This window comes from Chrysemys picta, chromosome 1, assembly GCF_011386835.1.
Source record: "Chrysemys picta bellii isolate R12L10 chromosome 1, ASM1138683v2, whole genome shotgun sequence".
NCBI lineage: Eukaryota > Metazoa > Chordata > Testudines > Emydidae > Chrysemys > Chrysemys picta.
In genome coordinates, this window is record NC_088791.1 from 92305888 (window position 1) to 92322258 (window position 16371).

At 44.8% G+C, this 16371-nt stretch overlaps 2 protein-coding genes across 2 annotated transcripts in view; one reads left to right on the forward strand and one right to left on the reverse strand.

Moving 5' to 3' along the window:
- SLC25A17 (solute carrier family 25 member 17) overlaps positions 1-16371 on the forward strand; it is a 421378-nt gene that overhangs the window by 1330 nt on the left and 403677 nt on the right. The gene's annotated exons all lie outside the window — the stretch shown is intronic.
- Positions 5090-14749, reverse strand: LOC135983814 (histone acetyltransferase p300-like). Its single transcript, XM_065597219.1, has 7 exons — positions 14659-14749; positions 10659-10862; positions 9902-9995; positions 8518-8655; positions 7695-7812; positions 6727-6889; positions 5090-5353 (listed from the first exon to the last, which is right to left on the reverse strand). Exons 2-6 carry the CDS (start codon positions 10738-10740, stop codon positions 6743-6745), a joined length of 579 nt encoding a protein of 192 aa, XP_065453291.1. The 5' UTR covers positions 10741-10862; positions 14659-14749; the 3' UTR covers positions 5090-5353; positions 6727-6742.

Sequence of the window (16371 nt, forward strand, 5' to 3'; positions counted from 1 at the left end):
ACAAATAAAAAAAGAGGACCCCTCCACAGGGCCCTGGCCCCGCCCCCGCCCATTTCCCACTCCCAGCCCCGCCCTGCCCCAACTCCACCCCTTCCCCGCCCCCCTCCCACTCCCAGCCACGTGAAAAGGGCTGCCCGAGCGCTACCGGCTTCACGGTTTGCCGGGCAGCCCCCAGACCCTGCGACCCCGGCCGGCACTTCCCCAGCGCAGCTGGAGCTCAGGAGGGGAAGCGCCCAGCCGGGGACGCAGGGTCTGGAGGCTGCCCGGCAAACCGTGAAGCCGGTAGCGCTCGGGCTTCGGGCAGCCCCCATGCCTCCGGACCCTGCACCCCCAGCCGGGCACTTCCCCTCCCGGGCTCCGGCAGTGCAGGGTCCAGAGGCACGGGGGCTGCCCGAAGCCCGTAGCGCTCGCCTCTTAAACAGAGCCGAAGAGTCGGGGAGGAGCAGCCGCCACGGCCGGAGGCTCTGCTCCTCCTCTGACTCTTCGGCTCTGTTTAAGAGCCGAGCTGCCCGAGCGCTACCGGCTTCGGGCAGCCTCCATGCCTCCGGACCCTGCGCCGCCGGAGCCCGGGAGGGGAAGTGCCCGGCCGGCGGCTGGGGTCCGGAGGCAAGGGGGCTGCCTGAAGCCCATAGCGCTCGGGCAGCTTGGCTCTTAAACAGAGCCGAAGAGTCACGGGGAGGAGCAGAGCAGCCGCGGGAGGGGAAGTGCCCGGCCGGCATTTTCCCGGACATGTTCGGCTTTTTGGCAATTCCCCCCAGACGGGGGTTTGATTACCAAAAAGCCGGACATGTCCGGGAAAAACCGGACGTATGGTAACCCTAAACAGAAGTTAAAAGGTACCGTGACTAAAGTGAAATCCCTGCAAGCTGCATGGGCGCTTTTTAAAGACACCATAATAGAGGCCCAACTTCACTGTATACCCCAAATTAAGAAACACAGTAAAAGAACTAAAAAAGAGCCACCGTGGCTTAACAACCATGTAAAAGAAGCAGTGAGCGAAAAAAAAACTTCCTTTAAAAAGTGGAAGTCAAATCCTAGTGAGGCAAATAGAAAGGAGCATAAACACTGACAAAATTAAGTGCAAGAATGTAATAAGAAAAGCCAAAGAGGAGTTTGAAGAATGGCTAGCCCAAAACTCCAAAGGTAATAACAAAATGTTTTTTAAGTACATCAGAAGCAGGAAGCCTGTTAAACAACCAGTGGGGCCCCTTGATGATCGAGATACAAAAGGAGCGCTTAAAGAAGATAAAGTCATTGCGGAGAAACTAAATGGATTCTTTGCTTCAGTCTTCACGGCTGAGGATGTTAGGGAGATTCCCAAACCTGAGCTGGCTTTTGTAGGTGACAAATCTGAGGAACTGTCATGGATTGAAGTGTCACGAGAGGAGGTTTTGGAATTAATTGATAAACTTAACATTAACAAGTCACGGGGACCAGATGGCATTCACCCAAGAGTTCTGAAAGAATTCAAATGTGAAGTTGCAGAACTGTTAACTAAGGTTTGTAACCTATCCTTTAAATCAGCTTCTGTACCCAGTGACTGGAAGTTAGCTAATGTAACACCAATATTTAAAAAGGGCTCTAGAGGTGATCCCGGCAATTACGGACCGGTAAGTCTAATGTCTGTACCAGGCAAATTAGTCGAAACAATAGTTAAGAATAAAATTGTCCGACACATAGAAAAACAAACTGTTGAGCAATAGTCAACATGGTTTCTGTAAAGGGAAATCGTGTCTTACTAATCTATTAGAATTCTTTGACAGGGTCAACAAACATGTGGACAAGGGGGATCCAGTGGACATAGTGTACTTAGATTTCCAGAAAGCCTTTGACAAGGTCCCTCACCAAAGGCTCTTATGTAAATTAAGCTGCCATGGGATAAGAGGGAAGGTCCTTTCATAGATTGAGAACTGGTTAAAAGACAGGGAACAAAGGATAGGAATTAATGGTAAATTCTCAGAATGGAGAGGGGTAACTAGTGGTGTTCCCCAAGGGTCAGTCCTCAGACCGATCCTATTCAACTTATTCATAAATGATCTGGAGAAAGGGGTAAACAGTGAGGTGGCAAAGTTTGCAGATGATACTAAACTGCTCAAGATAGTTAAGACCAAAGCAGACTGTGAAGAACTTCAAAAAGATCTCACAAAACTAAGTGATTGGGCAACAAAATGGCAAATGAAATTTAATGTGGATAAATGTAAAGTAATGCACATTGGAAAAAATAACCCAAACTTACATACAATATGATGGGGGCTAATTTAGCTACAACAAGTCAGGACAAATCTTGGAGTCATCGTGCATAGTTCTCTGAAAACGTCCACGCAGTGTGCAGAGGCGGTCAAAAAAGCAAACAGGATGTTAGGAATCATTAAAAAAGGGATAGAGAAGAAGACTGAGAATATATTATTGCCCTTATATAAATCAATGGTATGCCTTCATCTCAAATACTGCGTGCAGATGTGGACTCCTCATCTCAAAAAAAAGATATACTGGCACTAGAAAAGGTTCAGAAAAGGGCAACTAAAATGATTAAGGGTTTGGAATGGGTCCCATATGAGGAGAGATTAAAGAGGCTAGGACTCTTCAGCTTGGAAAAGAGGAGACTAAGGGGGGATATGATAGAGGTATATAAAATCATGAGTGATGTGGAGAAAGTAGATAAGGCAAAGTTATTTACTTATTCCCATAATACAAGAACTAGGGGTCATCAAATAAAATTAATAGGCAGCAGGTTTAAAACAAATAAAAGGAAGTTCTTCTTCACGCAGCACACAGTCAACTTGTGGAATTCCTTACCTGAGGAGGTTGCGAAGGCTAGGACTATAACAGAGTTTAAGAGAGAACTGGATCAATTCATGGTGGTTAAGTCCATTAATGGCTATTAGTCAGGATGGGTAAGGAATGGTGTCCCTAGCCTCTGTCTGTCAGAGGGTGGAGATGGATGGCAGGAGAGAGATCACTTGATCATTGCCTGTTAGGTTCACTCCCTCTGGGGCACCTGGCATTGGCCAGTGGCGGTAGACAGGATACTGGGCTAGATGGACCTTTGGTCTGAGCTGGTATGGCCTTTCTTATGAACATTTGTGGTGGGCTAGAGTGCAGCTTTTTTTGGTCCCAGCTTTTGTTTGTTCATTTCAGCACTTAGGTACTACACACACTGGTTTACTTGAGAATACAGCCAGTCATAAAATCTAGGAAGATGGCAGGTTACTGGGGTAACTTGTGTGTCAGAGAAGAGTGGTAGCAATCATTAGCGCTGTAGTTCCTGTCCTGATTCTTTAAAAGTTGAGACTTTGAAGGAAGGTTAGCCATTCCCCCTCCCCCCTTACGAAAGTCCTACACAGCTGAGTTTTTACAGCTCTCCCTGCAACAGCTCCTCATTTGGATCTTCTTTGGAGGAAAAAGGAGTTGCCCTCACAGTTTGGGACACAGATTTAGATACATTTTTATGATCCACATCTTTGCCCTTCATTTGATAAAATGGCAAAATAATTAACCCATCTTACATTGAAGGATATCATTAGCATCAGTGAAACGAATGATCAGTTTACACCTCAGAGCTATTGGTTCAGTTCTGAGTCTGCATGGATTTCTGGCTGAATTATGCTGCTGTGTGTTGGGGGGGCGGGGGGGGGGCGGGGGGGGGCTTCCCTCCACCACCACTATAGTAGCTAAAGAAAGAAACAAACAAACAAAAAAAACACACACCACACACCCTACCCCCTACCACAGGCTCTGGAGAACATTTGACATATATGTCCATCTCACCCATGCTACTCCTTCAAACCCTTTGACAGGCATGAATGGGAAGTGCAGCATTAATTCTTATTATAGTCTTGCTGAACTCTGCTTCAAATCAGGGAAACCTTAAGTGAGCTGGGGGTTACCTAATGACAATTTGAGAGTGGCCTTGTTTCCTAATAAAGAAAACCCCACTGTAGAAGTGACACAGCACACTGCTACCATTTCATTAATGGAACAGTAAGAGGGGTGTGGGGGAAAAAGTTAAGAGATGTTGGTAGCCCATTTATTTCTACAAACAAACCAAGCTTAGGAGGTTTCCAGCCCCTTTACATTGGAGTGTTTTGCTTTTACTATTTGACAATTAGTCAGTAGAGACTGGCAACATCTGCCAGAAGTAAGTAGGTCCCCTACTGTGCATCATGTTGCAAAGACTCCAGTTCCACAGCCCACCCAGGGACAGTTGTAGCTGGACAAAAAGGAGGGGGGGAGTTACTCCTTCTAGCAAAACTGATCTGCTCTGAATTAGTTTCACACACTGTCGGAGTTGACTCAGGCAAACCATAGGCTAGAGGTGGTGGGGCTGGACCCCAAGCCAATGCCAGAGCAAAAGTTGATCTGAACTTTTCGAGCCCAGCTTGGGAGGGGAGGGGAGGGGAAGGGAAGCCTGTTCTGTAGGGGTGGGAGAGTGAAAGGTTTCTCTTCTCTCCCCTTTTCAGAGTGGTTCATTCATTTCAGAGCAGTAAAATAAAGAGGCAGACCATGTGTGTCTGCTCTAGTCACCTTTGGGTGTTGCTAGTTTCCGAACCTGGGCTTAGCAAAACAGTCTCAAGGAGTTGCATCCTGAGTGGAGTGGTGGTATGTGGTAAGACAAAGGGGAAAGATTCCACAATCATAACCCTAGAACCTCAGCTGTGGTAACAGGAAGTTGTTTTGGGATTATTTAAATAAAAGGTGCTGGGAGCAGCAGTTATCTGGAGACATCCAGACATGCTGGTGGAGTTTTCTTCTGGGTTTACACCAGAAGTACAATATTAGAATCATAGACTTTAAGGTCAGAAGGGACCATTATGATCATCTAGTCTGACCTCCTGCACAACGCAGGCCACAAAACCTCACCCACCCACTCCTGTATCAAACCTATGTCTAAGCCATTAAAAGTCCTCAAATCATGGTTTAAAAGACTTCAAGGTGCAGAGAATCTTCCAGCAAGTGACCCGTGACTTCAGTGAGTTACATCCATTTAATTCAGAAGAGATTCAGATCCAGGTTTTCCTGGACACCTTTCCAGTCACCTGAACTCAAATTTGAATGTGTGGAGATCTTTTAAAAATTAAAAAAAAAAAAAAAAAAAAATTAAAAAAGCCTTCCAAGCTGTACAGAGTCAGAGAGCATTAGAGATTTAATAAGAGTTTTATTAAAATAAGCTTGTAGGGAAGTAGAGCATGTTAAACTTACTTTGCGTTTAAAAATCTGAATCCATAACACCAAGTATACACTAAAATTGTATTCACTTGTTAATCTTGCCCGGAGGAGGCAGCTTGGATGAGGATAGTCCAGACAGACAGTTCTTCCTGAAGGTTGGGATCTACCATTCAGCTCTCCACAAAGCCTATTACAAAAATAGTTAGAAGTAAAGTTCTTGGAGGAAGACTGCCCATTTGCCAACAACTTCGTTAGACACAGTTAAGCCCTCCAGTTTGATACAGAAGGGCTGCACCCATTCTTACAGTAGCCAGAATGGTCAGAAATACTATGGAGTTGAATGGACAGGTTCCATGCACTATTAGGCTTCCTACATGCCATTACCAAGGAGCCTTAGGCTCCAAATTCTAAAAGCTCACTTGGGGAGACTAGAGAGGCAGTTCAGAAAAGGCTGCTCATGTCACCAGCAGATCCATCATGGGAGTCATGTCAAGGACAGAGTGTCTGGTATAGGAGCTAGGTTGCCCCTCCTAGAGGGAAGGCAGGTCAAGCCATGTGGATTGCTGAAGGGGTGCCATCTTCAGATATCTAGATCAAAGATTAGGGTAAACTCATGGACAAGGAAGCCACTAACAGGTACATACAGCTTAAGCCATGTTATTCTGCATTTGTTCTTCAATAGTGGGTAACATTTCCATTCCTCTATTGAAGATGGATTTTAACCAAGGATACAGAAATACAAGTTCTTAAAGCCATCTTCACCACCAGGCAGGGGAAACAGGTAGATTTTAAGTAGACTATCCTCACTTGTATTATCAGAGTTAACAAGGGTGCATTTAAAGCACATGGCACAGTAGTCAAACAGGGATCCAGGGAGACACTTTAGTCCTGTATGATATAGAAACATTTAAGGGGCAGCCAGATAGAGACTTTGGGGATTCATTTATTAGGGGCACAATACAGTTTTATTGTGCAGCTGACTAGGGAGCAGAGTCATCAGGTATAGCATCAACAAGATATGCTCTTCCCATGTTCTAGTTTGGTTGTAAGTTACTTGGGTACTGTCAAGAGCACGCCCACACATATCAGAAGGGCTTGGCAAACCACTTCTCCCCCACCAATGACCTAGTCCTTTATTGGACCTAGAATGAGACACAATATGATCAGTGCTCATTTATGGACATTTATTCTCAGCCAATACCAGAGTGCTCTTAAGAAGTATCCAGTGAATTAGGGCATGTGGCTTAGATGTCCAAAAGTGATATATCTAGTCTCATACTTTGTACAGCTTCTAGCACAGTACGATCCACCCAGATTCTGAATGGGGCTTCTTGGTGCTACCTGAATACAAGTGGTGAAAGCATCCTACCAGGCAGCAGAATGATTTAATAAGGTCAAGCAACTTGAAAGGAGACTCATCTCACTTGATGAGCACTACTGTTATAGTCTTATAACTAGCAAGAGATGTATGACAGTCATGTTAGTTTCTGGTGGTATGGATAACTGGTTAGACTCGCTGTAATACATCAAGAAACATTAAAAGACCCATATTGTTCTTACTAGCAGAGAGTCTTGGTTACAGCTGACCCATGCCAGGTCCTTGCTGCTGTGGAGCTGGCAGTACACCAAGTCCTTGCTGCCCCAGCAGCCTGTTCTCTTGTACTTCCTGTATGTGTCTGTGGATTTCATGGATCTTCTCAGTTAGCAGATGGTGGTATTCCTCCTGATTTTAGGGAACAGGGGAGAAAGGAAAAAAATCTATAGATTAGACAGATTGCATAAAGAACCCCCTACCAATATGCTGTGCATGTGCAGAAGCTGTCCCAATCCTAAATTATGCAATGAAGGAGAGTCAAGGTCAGATACTATACTGATTCCCTGCAAATGCAACACCACCACCACTAAGAAGCTTTTTTGTTGAGGTCTAAGAATTAGGTTTCAACATCCATTCTTTATTGCATGCGAGGAAAGCAGACATTGAAGTATGGCACTATGGGAAGAGAGTTTCCTTGCTGTGAACAAATGCAAATACTAAGCAAGAAGGACACATGCTTTCCACTCACTTCCCCATTCCCTTAAAAACCAAAACCAAAAAAACAAACAAACAAAAAAACACAGCTTGTGACATACTAGCTTGCATTTTGTGGACCTTCTGGTCATTCATGGCTCTCAGGACAGCTCTATTTCAGATTGGTCTCAAGCCTCAGGGTTTAAGGAATGCTGGAAGCCATTTTTCTACACTTGTTTTTGGTCAGAGTTCTCCCTTGTTGCTATCACCAGTCCAGGGGCACTGGAGTGGTAATTGAGGTTTTTTGCTATGTCACCTTGATGGTATTGAGCAGGCCTAAGTAAGAGTGCTGGCAGCAGGCCTAAGTAAGAGTGCTGGCAGCCTCATCTAACTAGGACTCTAATTAGGGCTGGATCAGTGGAGGAAGACTTGGCACAAGCCTAAGCTGTCACCAATACAGTAAGATTTGTGTTTGGTCTGTACTATCTGGAGTACTGGTAGCAGAGATAACGCCACTTACCCTGCTGTTTGCTTGGTCATATGACTCCCCTTCCACTCTCCGAGCAAATGACATCAGCCTCTCCGTGCGCTCATCTCCTAATACGGCAGGATCAGGATTGGGATAAATCATTTGGACTCTAAACAGGAAGACACCCATGCAACAGATTAATCAGTTTCATCTAACTGAAAGATTGCTTCTCAGTCAGTGATGGGCTTTTGGTTTTTGTTTCAGGAATCTCAGGAAAGTAATTCTAAGGCCTTGAGCAGGACACTTTGGGGGGCGGGGAGGGGCAAGCTTTGACTGACAACCATGTATCTAGTCTCACCCCAGCCCAACATGTCATGCAGCACATAAAAAGGTGAAAGACCAGGAAAGCATTTTGTCATACTGAGAAACTCAGTAGCTCCAAGGAAGTAATGAGGCAGTCCCTTATTGGTAAAGAGCAGAGCTCACTGGGCTCTGATCTCAATTGGAGATCTTTGCTTTACTGTAATATGAAGACAAAGTTTCCTTGGTTATAAGTTAATATTGCATAGAACCCAAGTATTTCCAGTCTATGGTCTTCACTCCCCTAAAAACCAACCAACACACCCACACATTACTGAAGCCTACAGGTCCCTTCTTTTTACTTTTCAGCAAGCCACTTGGAGCATCAGCCACCATCTGCCTTTTTTTGGCAAGGGTAGAAAAGGGCGGTGAAGAGAGGCAGAGAAGGGATTTCATGTGAAATCCCATGTTCTTTGATATAGGGCAATGGACATCTGAAGTTTTTGCTTCTTAATTCAGAAGCCCTTTCCCTCCAAGAAGAGGGAAGAAGTCCATTTTGACACCAGATACCTACATCCTCTGTACAACATGCTCACGCTGTGCCAGACTCACTGATTCTTGCCACTGGTTATTCCTGCCAGTGCTGGAGGATTGTGGTGCTCTTGGCAAAGGACCTAGGTTGGCAACAGCTGCCATTTCACCCATCACTGGGCTTAAAAATAAGAATGGGGAGGGGGAGAGAAGAGATTGTTAAGATCTTAACTGTAACTCCAAGTCTTAGGTAGCAGCTTTCATCTTAACACCTTTTGCAATGGGTTTCTAGACCAGAGCACATGGGGATCATTGGTGCACGGGGTGTAAAGCAGGACAAAAAGCCTAAAGTTTATTGGCAAGCCACACCTCCATGGCATATTCTCCCCCCCCCCCCTCCCCAAATGTTCTGCTTGGGCAGGGCTAGGGGATGCCCTGTGACCTCGCTCAAGAGCACAGATTTACAGGTGTCTATTCTGCTGCATGAACCCAAAGCAAGTCCCTATCATCTTCAATGCCACCTGTCCATTGGGGTAGCAGCGTTGCCCAGGAAGAGCCAGTGAGAATGGAGCCCTGAAGAGACCTGTATGCAGCCAGGGAGCCACTCAGAGGAGGTTGCCCAGCAGTTGTTCAGTTCTGCACAGACTTCCTCAGAACAGTCCCTGACGTGACACTGCAGTGATGTGTGTCTGCAGCTCACCATTTAAGGGATATTTGAGCTACACACCACCTGCCTTGGGTTTGTGCCAAGGAGGGAAAACCATGGCTCTAACATACCGAGGAGGTGGCTGTACCCAAGTCTGAGGCAACACCTTCATTTAGCCCAGGAAGCAAATCCCATCACCGCCAGTGAGACATGCAAGGAATTTGGGTCAGCAGAACTCTGCCAAACAGAAGTATGGCCAGGACAACTCCAGGAATAACAGCCACCTGTTTTTGAGAGATGCACTAGGGATTTAATGACCATGAGCACTATTAAAGGATCGCACCTCCTGAAGGCCCCTACCACCACAGGAAGTGTGCCCCCAACAGGAACAACTCACTCCACTGCCTGCCATAGTTTGGTATTCCCTGGAAGCCTGTCCAAGCATTGACAAAGATCACCGCTTGTCATGGTCTGTCTGTAGACAGAGTTATATGAACTTGTCCAGAGGATTCTGAGTTTGCAGTCCAGGCATAGAATTGGAAGACAGAAGCCTGTGTAGCTGCACCATGAGTGTCTTCACATCCAAGGATAGATGCTCAATTCTTAGTTTGAAGAGGGGATAGGTTGATCAATATTGGGTACAACTTTTCCAATTTGGGATTTTTTTTTTTTAAATCTATGTCTGGGGCAAGGCAGGGGAGGGGGAGAGAAGGGAATTTAAGGAAGAATATAGTTTTTTTTCATGTAGACAAGACATGTGAATTAGGAGACAAGAACTTACTTGTCAAAGTTCATACCCAAAGGAAACACAGATTCAGGAGGGAGACTGGGACGTGGAACCTCTACACCTGCATTCACTCTCAGAGTGTTGGGATCTAGAGATCAAGAAAAAAAATTGCTGCATCTTGACTAATAGTTTGCCACACTTTTACTGGGCTTTGCACAGTTATTTTAAAGAAACTATCCATTTAGAAAACCAATTTAATATCTGGGAAGTGAAAAATCCTTTACAACTTATCTTGGAAGAGTGATGAGAGGAGAGAAAACAGGGCTTACTTGGAGTTGTTCTGAAGAGCAGACCAGCCACTGGGGTAGCTCTTGTTATCACAAGAAACCCTTCCTAGATCACTGCCAGGAAGGACCATGGCTGGTTTCAACAAGCCATTTGTTGAACTAGCAAAGAATAAAAGCAAAGCCTTGGCTGGATGCTCCCCCAGCAGGCAGTAACCTCCTTCAGCTTCTCCTAGTTCTTGCCGCTAGTAGCGGCATAGCAGGCAACCACTAGTGAATGTTCACAAACTGGGTAATTCAGGAAGGCAGATGATCAGATTTGAGCAGCAAGATTCAGACGATTCCTTAACCAAAGGAAACTGTAGGTAAATATTTCAGGAACTCAAGTGGTACTGTTGGAAGATGTTCTAGTCCGGAAGACAGCCACAAATCCAGTTGCATTTCTTTTCCAGCATTTAGACTAAAGATTTAGGTCACTAGAACATGAGACATTGGACAATATACTGTCTGCTGGAATGTGACCTTACTTTGTGGATTCCTGGGAGATGGCCCCTGGAGAGATTGTTCTGGCCGCTGACCATTTGCTTGAGGCCAAGGTAATCCCTCCATCTTGAGGTGCCTGGCCAAGTTGTTGTGTAGGTGTGGAGAGAGCTGGTGTCAATCAAATAGTAGTTTGTACTCCAGACTCTACAAAGAGAATTTCCAAGTTCTACCTCAGCTCTCTTCCAGCACTGTTGGATGGAAACATCAGTAACTACCAAGGTGGGGGGGGGGGGAGGGGGGTTAAGAGAGAGAGAGACACACACACACAGACTGTGCACAAGACTAGATGTCTGGTTTTAGGCATGCACTCTCCTCCCACGTGGCCACAAGAACATGGTCTGATCTTCATTCTATCCCAACCCCTCCCCACATGGCTGTCCTATTTTCCTCTCATAGGAGAGGGAGATTGGAATCTGCCCAGGAACACTGTTCTGTGAAGCCTGCCCCTGCCCCCCCCCCCCCCTCATTCCACTGGAACTGCCAGAGATAAATTTTACACTAAAAATCCTTCCAAACTGGAAGTACTGTATGAAGCAATGTATGACAAGAAGTGCAGCGTCATTTTATATTTACCCTTCAACAGTATGACGAAAGAGAAATTCTTATCTTTAGAGGAATCTAACATGTCAGTTTGCTGACATGCGACCTGCTTGGTGTTATTTATATTGTGGTAGCACCTAGAGACCCTCCAACAAATATCAGGGTCCCATGGTGCTTGACACGAAGAAAACGGTTCCTGCTCTAGAAAGCTTATAGTTTAAACAAATTAGATCAATAATTGTAGAAATGTAGCCTAGGACTGGAAGGGACCTCATGGCCATCCCTGACAGGGGTTTGTCTAACCTGTTTTTAAAAACCTCTGGTGACAGGCAGGTTGTGGAATCTAGGTAGTTTGTGCACAGCTTAACCATCCTTCAATTAGGAAAATTTTCCTAATGTCGAACTTAAGCCTCCCTTCTGCAATTTAAGCTCATTACTTCTGTCCTCAGTGGATAAAGAGAACCATTTATCATCCCCCTCTTTATATGTGCCCCCTCAATCATCTCGTGAAGAAACAAATCAATTTTTTCAGTCTTTCCTCATAGCTCACATTTTCTAGACCTTTAATCATTTTTGTTGCTCTCCTCTGGACTCTCCAGTTTGTCCACATCTTCCCCAAAGTGTGATGCCCTGAACTGGACACAGTACTCCAGCGGAGGCCTCACCAGTGCTGAGTAGTGTGTCTTGCTTACAACATACCAATACATCCCAGAATGATGGTCACTTTTTTTTTGGGGGGGGGGGGGGGGGGGAGGGGGGAAGAAACAGAATTACAGATGTCTACAATATAGCAGCAATCCACCGTAACCCCCAGATCCTTTTCCGCAGTACTCCTTCCTAGGTGCTCATTCCCCCCCTCCCCCATTTTGTTTTTGGGCAATTGATGGTTCCTGTCTAACTGTAGTATTTGCATTTGTCCTTATGGAATTTCAGGCCATTTGTTTCAGGCCATTTCTCCAGTTCTAGTACATTTTGAATTCTAATCCTGTCCTCCAAAGCATTTGCAACCCCTCCCAGCTTGGTATCAACAAATTAAGTGCACTCTCAGTTTGGATAATGGTATAAATATATTGAATAGAACTGGACCTAGGACAGATCCCTGTGGGACCCCACGTGAAATGGCCTCCCAGCTTGACTGAGGCATTGATAACTACTCTGAGTAGTTATCCAGCCAGTTGTGCACCCAACTTATAGCAAGTTCATCTAGGCTAGATTTCCATAGTTTGCTTCTGAAGAGGGCATGTGAAACAGTATCAAAAGCCTTATTAAAATTGATATACATCACATCTGCTGCTTCCTCCCTATCCACAAGGGATGTTACCCTGTCCAAGAAGGATATTAGGTTGGTTTGACATGATTTGTTCTTGACAAGTCCATGTTGACTGTTACTGATCACATTATCTTGTGGTGCTTACAAATGGATCGTTTGATTATTTGCACTGTTATCTTTCCAGGTACTGAAGTTAGGCTGACAGGTCTGTATTTCCCAGGGTTGTCCTTGTTCCCTTTTTATAGATGGGTAACTTGCCCTTTTCCAGTCCTCTAGGATCTCCCCCTTCCTCTAGGAGTCCCCAAAGGTCATCACTAATGGCTCAGAGATCTCTTCAGCCAGTTCCTTACGTAGTCTAGTATGCATTCCATCAGGCCCTGCCAACTTGAAGACATCTAATTTGTCTAAGGCCAGGCCTACACTGCAAGCTTACATTGATATAACTATGTTGCGCAGTGGTATGAAAAAACAAAACACCCCCCGAACAATATAGTTTTGCTAGCATAAGTGGTAGTGTGCACAGCACTAGGTCAGCAGGAGACCTCTTTGGGGGTGGTTTAATTAGGTCAACAGGAGAGCTCTCTCTCATCAGCATAGAGTGGCTACAAGGGAAATCTTGGTGGTAGAGCTGTGCAGTGTAAGGTCTCTAGTGTAGACATGGCCTAAGTTGACAGGAGAGCTCTGTCTGCATCAAGCATCTTCACTGCAGCGGTACAGCAGTGCAGCCCCCTCACAGGGCCAGCTTTAGGCCGATTCCCCCAAATTGGGTCCCGCACCTAAGGTGTCTTAAATTTTTTAATTTGTTTTACTCACCTGACGGCGGTCCACTCCAGGTCTTCGGCAGCACGGGGGCCTTCAGTGCCGCCGAAGACCCGGACCGGGTATTCAAATTGGGCCCTGCAGGTCCTAAAGTCGCCCTGCCCCCTCAAAGGCCCCCCACTCTGTTCTTGGTCTTCAATTGATGTATTTATAAAAATGTTTTCTTGTTACATTTTATGTTCCAGCTAGTTTAATCTCATTTTGCCCCTTTGTAATTGGCCCTAGTTTTTACTTTCTGTAGGACTAGAGTTTCAGGTCATTGAAGATCTCCTCGTTAAGCCAACATGGTCTCTAACCATACTGCTTAAGTTTCCTTTGCATTGGGATAGTTCGCTCTTACAGCCTTAAAATTGACAATTTTTTTTTATTTGTTGTTGATCTGAAGCACAAACCTTCATTAAAAATACAATTCCTCGCTGCTTTCTCCCCATTTCTTCACATCCTTTGTTCATCTCAGGGGCCCCTCTTCCACTTTACCCAACCCCCAGAGCTAATCACCCTCATCATACTGACCTTGAAAACCCATCCCCTAGCCAATCTGAAAACTAGACTACGTAGAAATAACATATGAAGCCTCTTCCTCTTGCCTGAGGAGAATGCAATTGTGTAGTAAAAAAAGTCTACAGTTTTCACAAACAGCAGCCAGAGAAAAGGCTGCAATAAAGTGTTAGTGGATGTACATAAGGAGAAAAATATCTTTCCCAACATTTGTTAGGGAGGTCAGAGTGTCTTCTAAGCCACATGTCTGTAGAAACCAACATAGGGCTTTGCCTCACAGTAAGGGTGGTACAAGCAAAAGAGAAAAACCCCAGGTGCCCAACGTTAACAGGGCAGCATGGAGAAGTAGCAGCAACACATCTAGGACGGTCAACAGCAGAGTCACCTTTTACCAGAAGTTAGAGTCTCTCCCCCTCTGTGGTTGTGAGCATAGAAAAGGGAGAGAGACAAGATACATACATATCACCACCAGTTTTCTACTATCCTGTGGCTGTCTCCTACTTAGTGTAGTTGTAGATATTGTCTGTTCTCATTCTTGACACACTAGCTTTTTCCATGGAGTGACAGACCTGGAGGGAGCAGGCTAAGGAGGTCCATTTAAATAGTTGATAGGGATGAGTGAAGTTTTAAAGCTTAAGGAAAGAAAGTTCTCTTTCAGCCTAGCAACATAAAACAGCCTAGGTTTAAGAGGATGGAGGAACAGTACTTAGCAGCCTTGCTATACAGAACTGTTAAATAATCACATCCACTTTTTAAGGAAGATCACAAAAATCAAAAGCTTTCAAGCACAATGCCAGAGTAAACAGTTTACTTAATAGCAGCTTCCCTACTACACACTTCCTTATTCCCATACTTACATGTATTTCCCTCCAGGAAAGCTTAACTATAGAGACCTGGCTTTCTTTATATACCAGTTAGCTTTGCTACTAGCGCTACCCCTCTTTAGCAAATGATCCTAATCCCAATCAATAAATAATTGGGGTGAGGGTGTGGTAGAAAGGAGTTACCATCTCATTAGCTAAAGGCTCACAACCACAGGATCACCCACAGACCTATTTTGAAGCCAATACAACTATGTTATTAAGTCTGTCCTGCCCAGGAGTCCCAGCTTACCTATCCACAATCAGTTTTGCTTGGGGGAAAAGGTAATAAAAGGGACTGTACCGAGTGAGTAATTTTTACATTTAAACTATAGACCAGATTAACTATCTGCTCCACATTATTAATATAATGGCAAATCCTCCTTTGAATCTTCCTCAGCTACACCTTGTGTCAGTGGCTGATCAATGAAAGGGCTCCCAGACAATTCTGATTGGCTGAGAGTGCAGAGTTTTTGTACTGCTATGAATAAAGCCCCCTCCCCTGTTTCAATGAGCTCTCTGAAGGTGGACGTCTGTGCTAATGCCCAGGCCTAGAGACTTCCCTGGGGCTCTGCACAGGTGCAAGGATTTACCTGCCCAGAGCTCATGACAGGACCAGGGCCTAAGCAAAGTGAGGGATTTGGTAGGACAGAACATTAGCTGGGCTGCCACTTCAACGTGGGTTAGAAGGGGAAGGAATTAAGATGAGGCTTTCCATGATCCTGGAGGGATGGGCTAGAAGGTGCTGCCTTTAATAAATCAATATAAAGCAGCCCTTCTCTAGAGCCACTGTTTGAGAACATACGAAGATTTCCTTGTAGCCATATTAAGGGGCTGCCTTGGTGTATTTTTGACATACATCTTGCCTGGGTCAACAATGCTGAGTCACGGTTTAGTCTTAGCATTAAGTTTATTGGTGAATGTTCTGTTATAGAGAAGAAAGTTTGGCATTTGGGAGGGATGGGGTTTTTCCAAGCACTTCAAAAAGCTGGCTCCATTGCCCAATACCAGCAGCTAAGGCATAAACCCAACAAGTCATAAAACGGGTGAGTCTTCTGTTATGTATTTTTACAAAAAGTTTCACTCTTTTTTTTACATGTTTGCATAGCATTGGCAGAAACCTGCATTTGAAGTTGAGAAAGGTAGGGGCATGTGAATTGCCATAGCACATCAGACCACCAGTCCATCTAGTCCAGTGTCCTCTCTCTGACTGGTCAGCACCAGATGTTTCAGAAGATGGTGCAAAAAGCTCTCCAGTACAGTGGTTCTCAACCAGGGGTACATGTACCCCTGGGAGCACGCAGAGGTCTTCCAGGGTACAACAACTCATCTAGATATTTGCCTAGTTTTACAACAGGCTACATAAAAAGCGCTAGCAAAGTCAGTACAAACTAAAATTTCATACAGACAATGACTTGTTTATACTGCTGTATGTGCTATACACTAAAATGTAAGTACAAGATTTATATTCCAATTGAGTTATTTTATAATTATATGATTAAAAATGAGAAAGTCAGTAATTTGTCAGTAACAGTGTGGCTGTGACACTTTTGTATTCTTATGTCTGATATTATAAGCAAGTAGGTTTTAAGTGAAGTGAAACGTGGGGTATGTAAGACAAATCAGATTCCTGAAAGGGGTATAGTAGTCTGGAAAGGTTGAGAGCCACTGCTCTAGTAGACCCTTATGGACTAATCTGTGCATAGGATA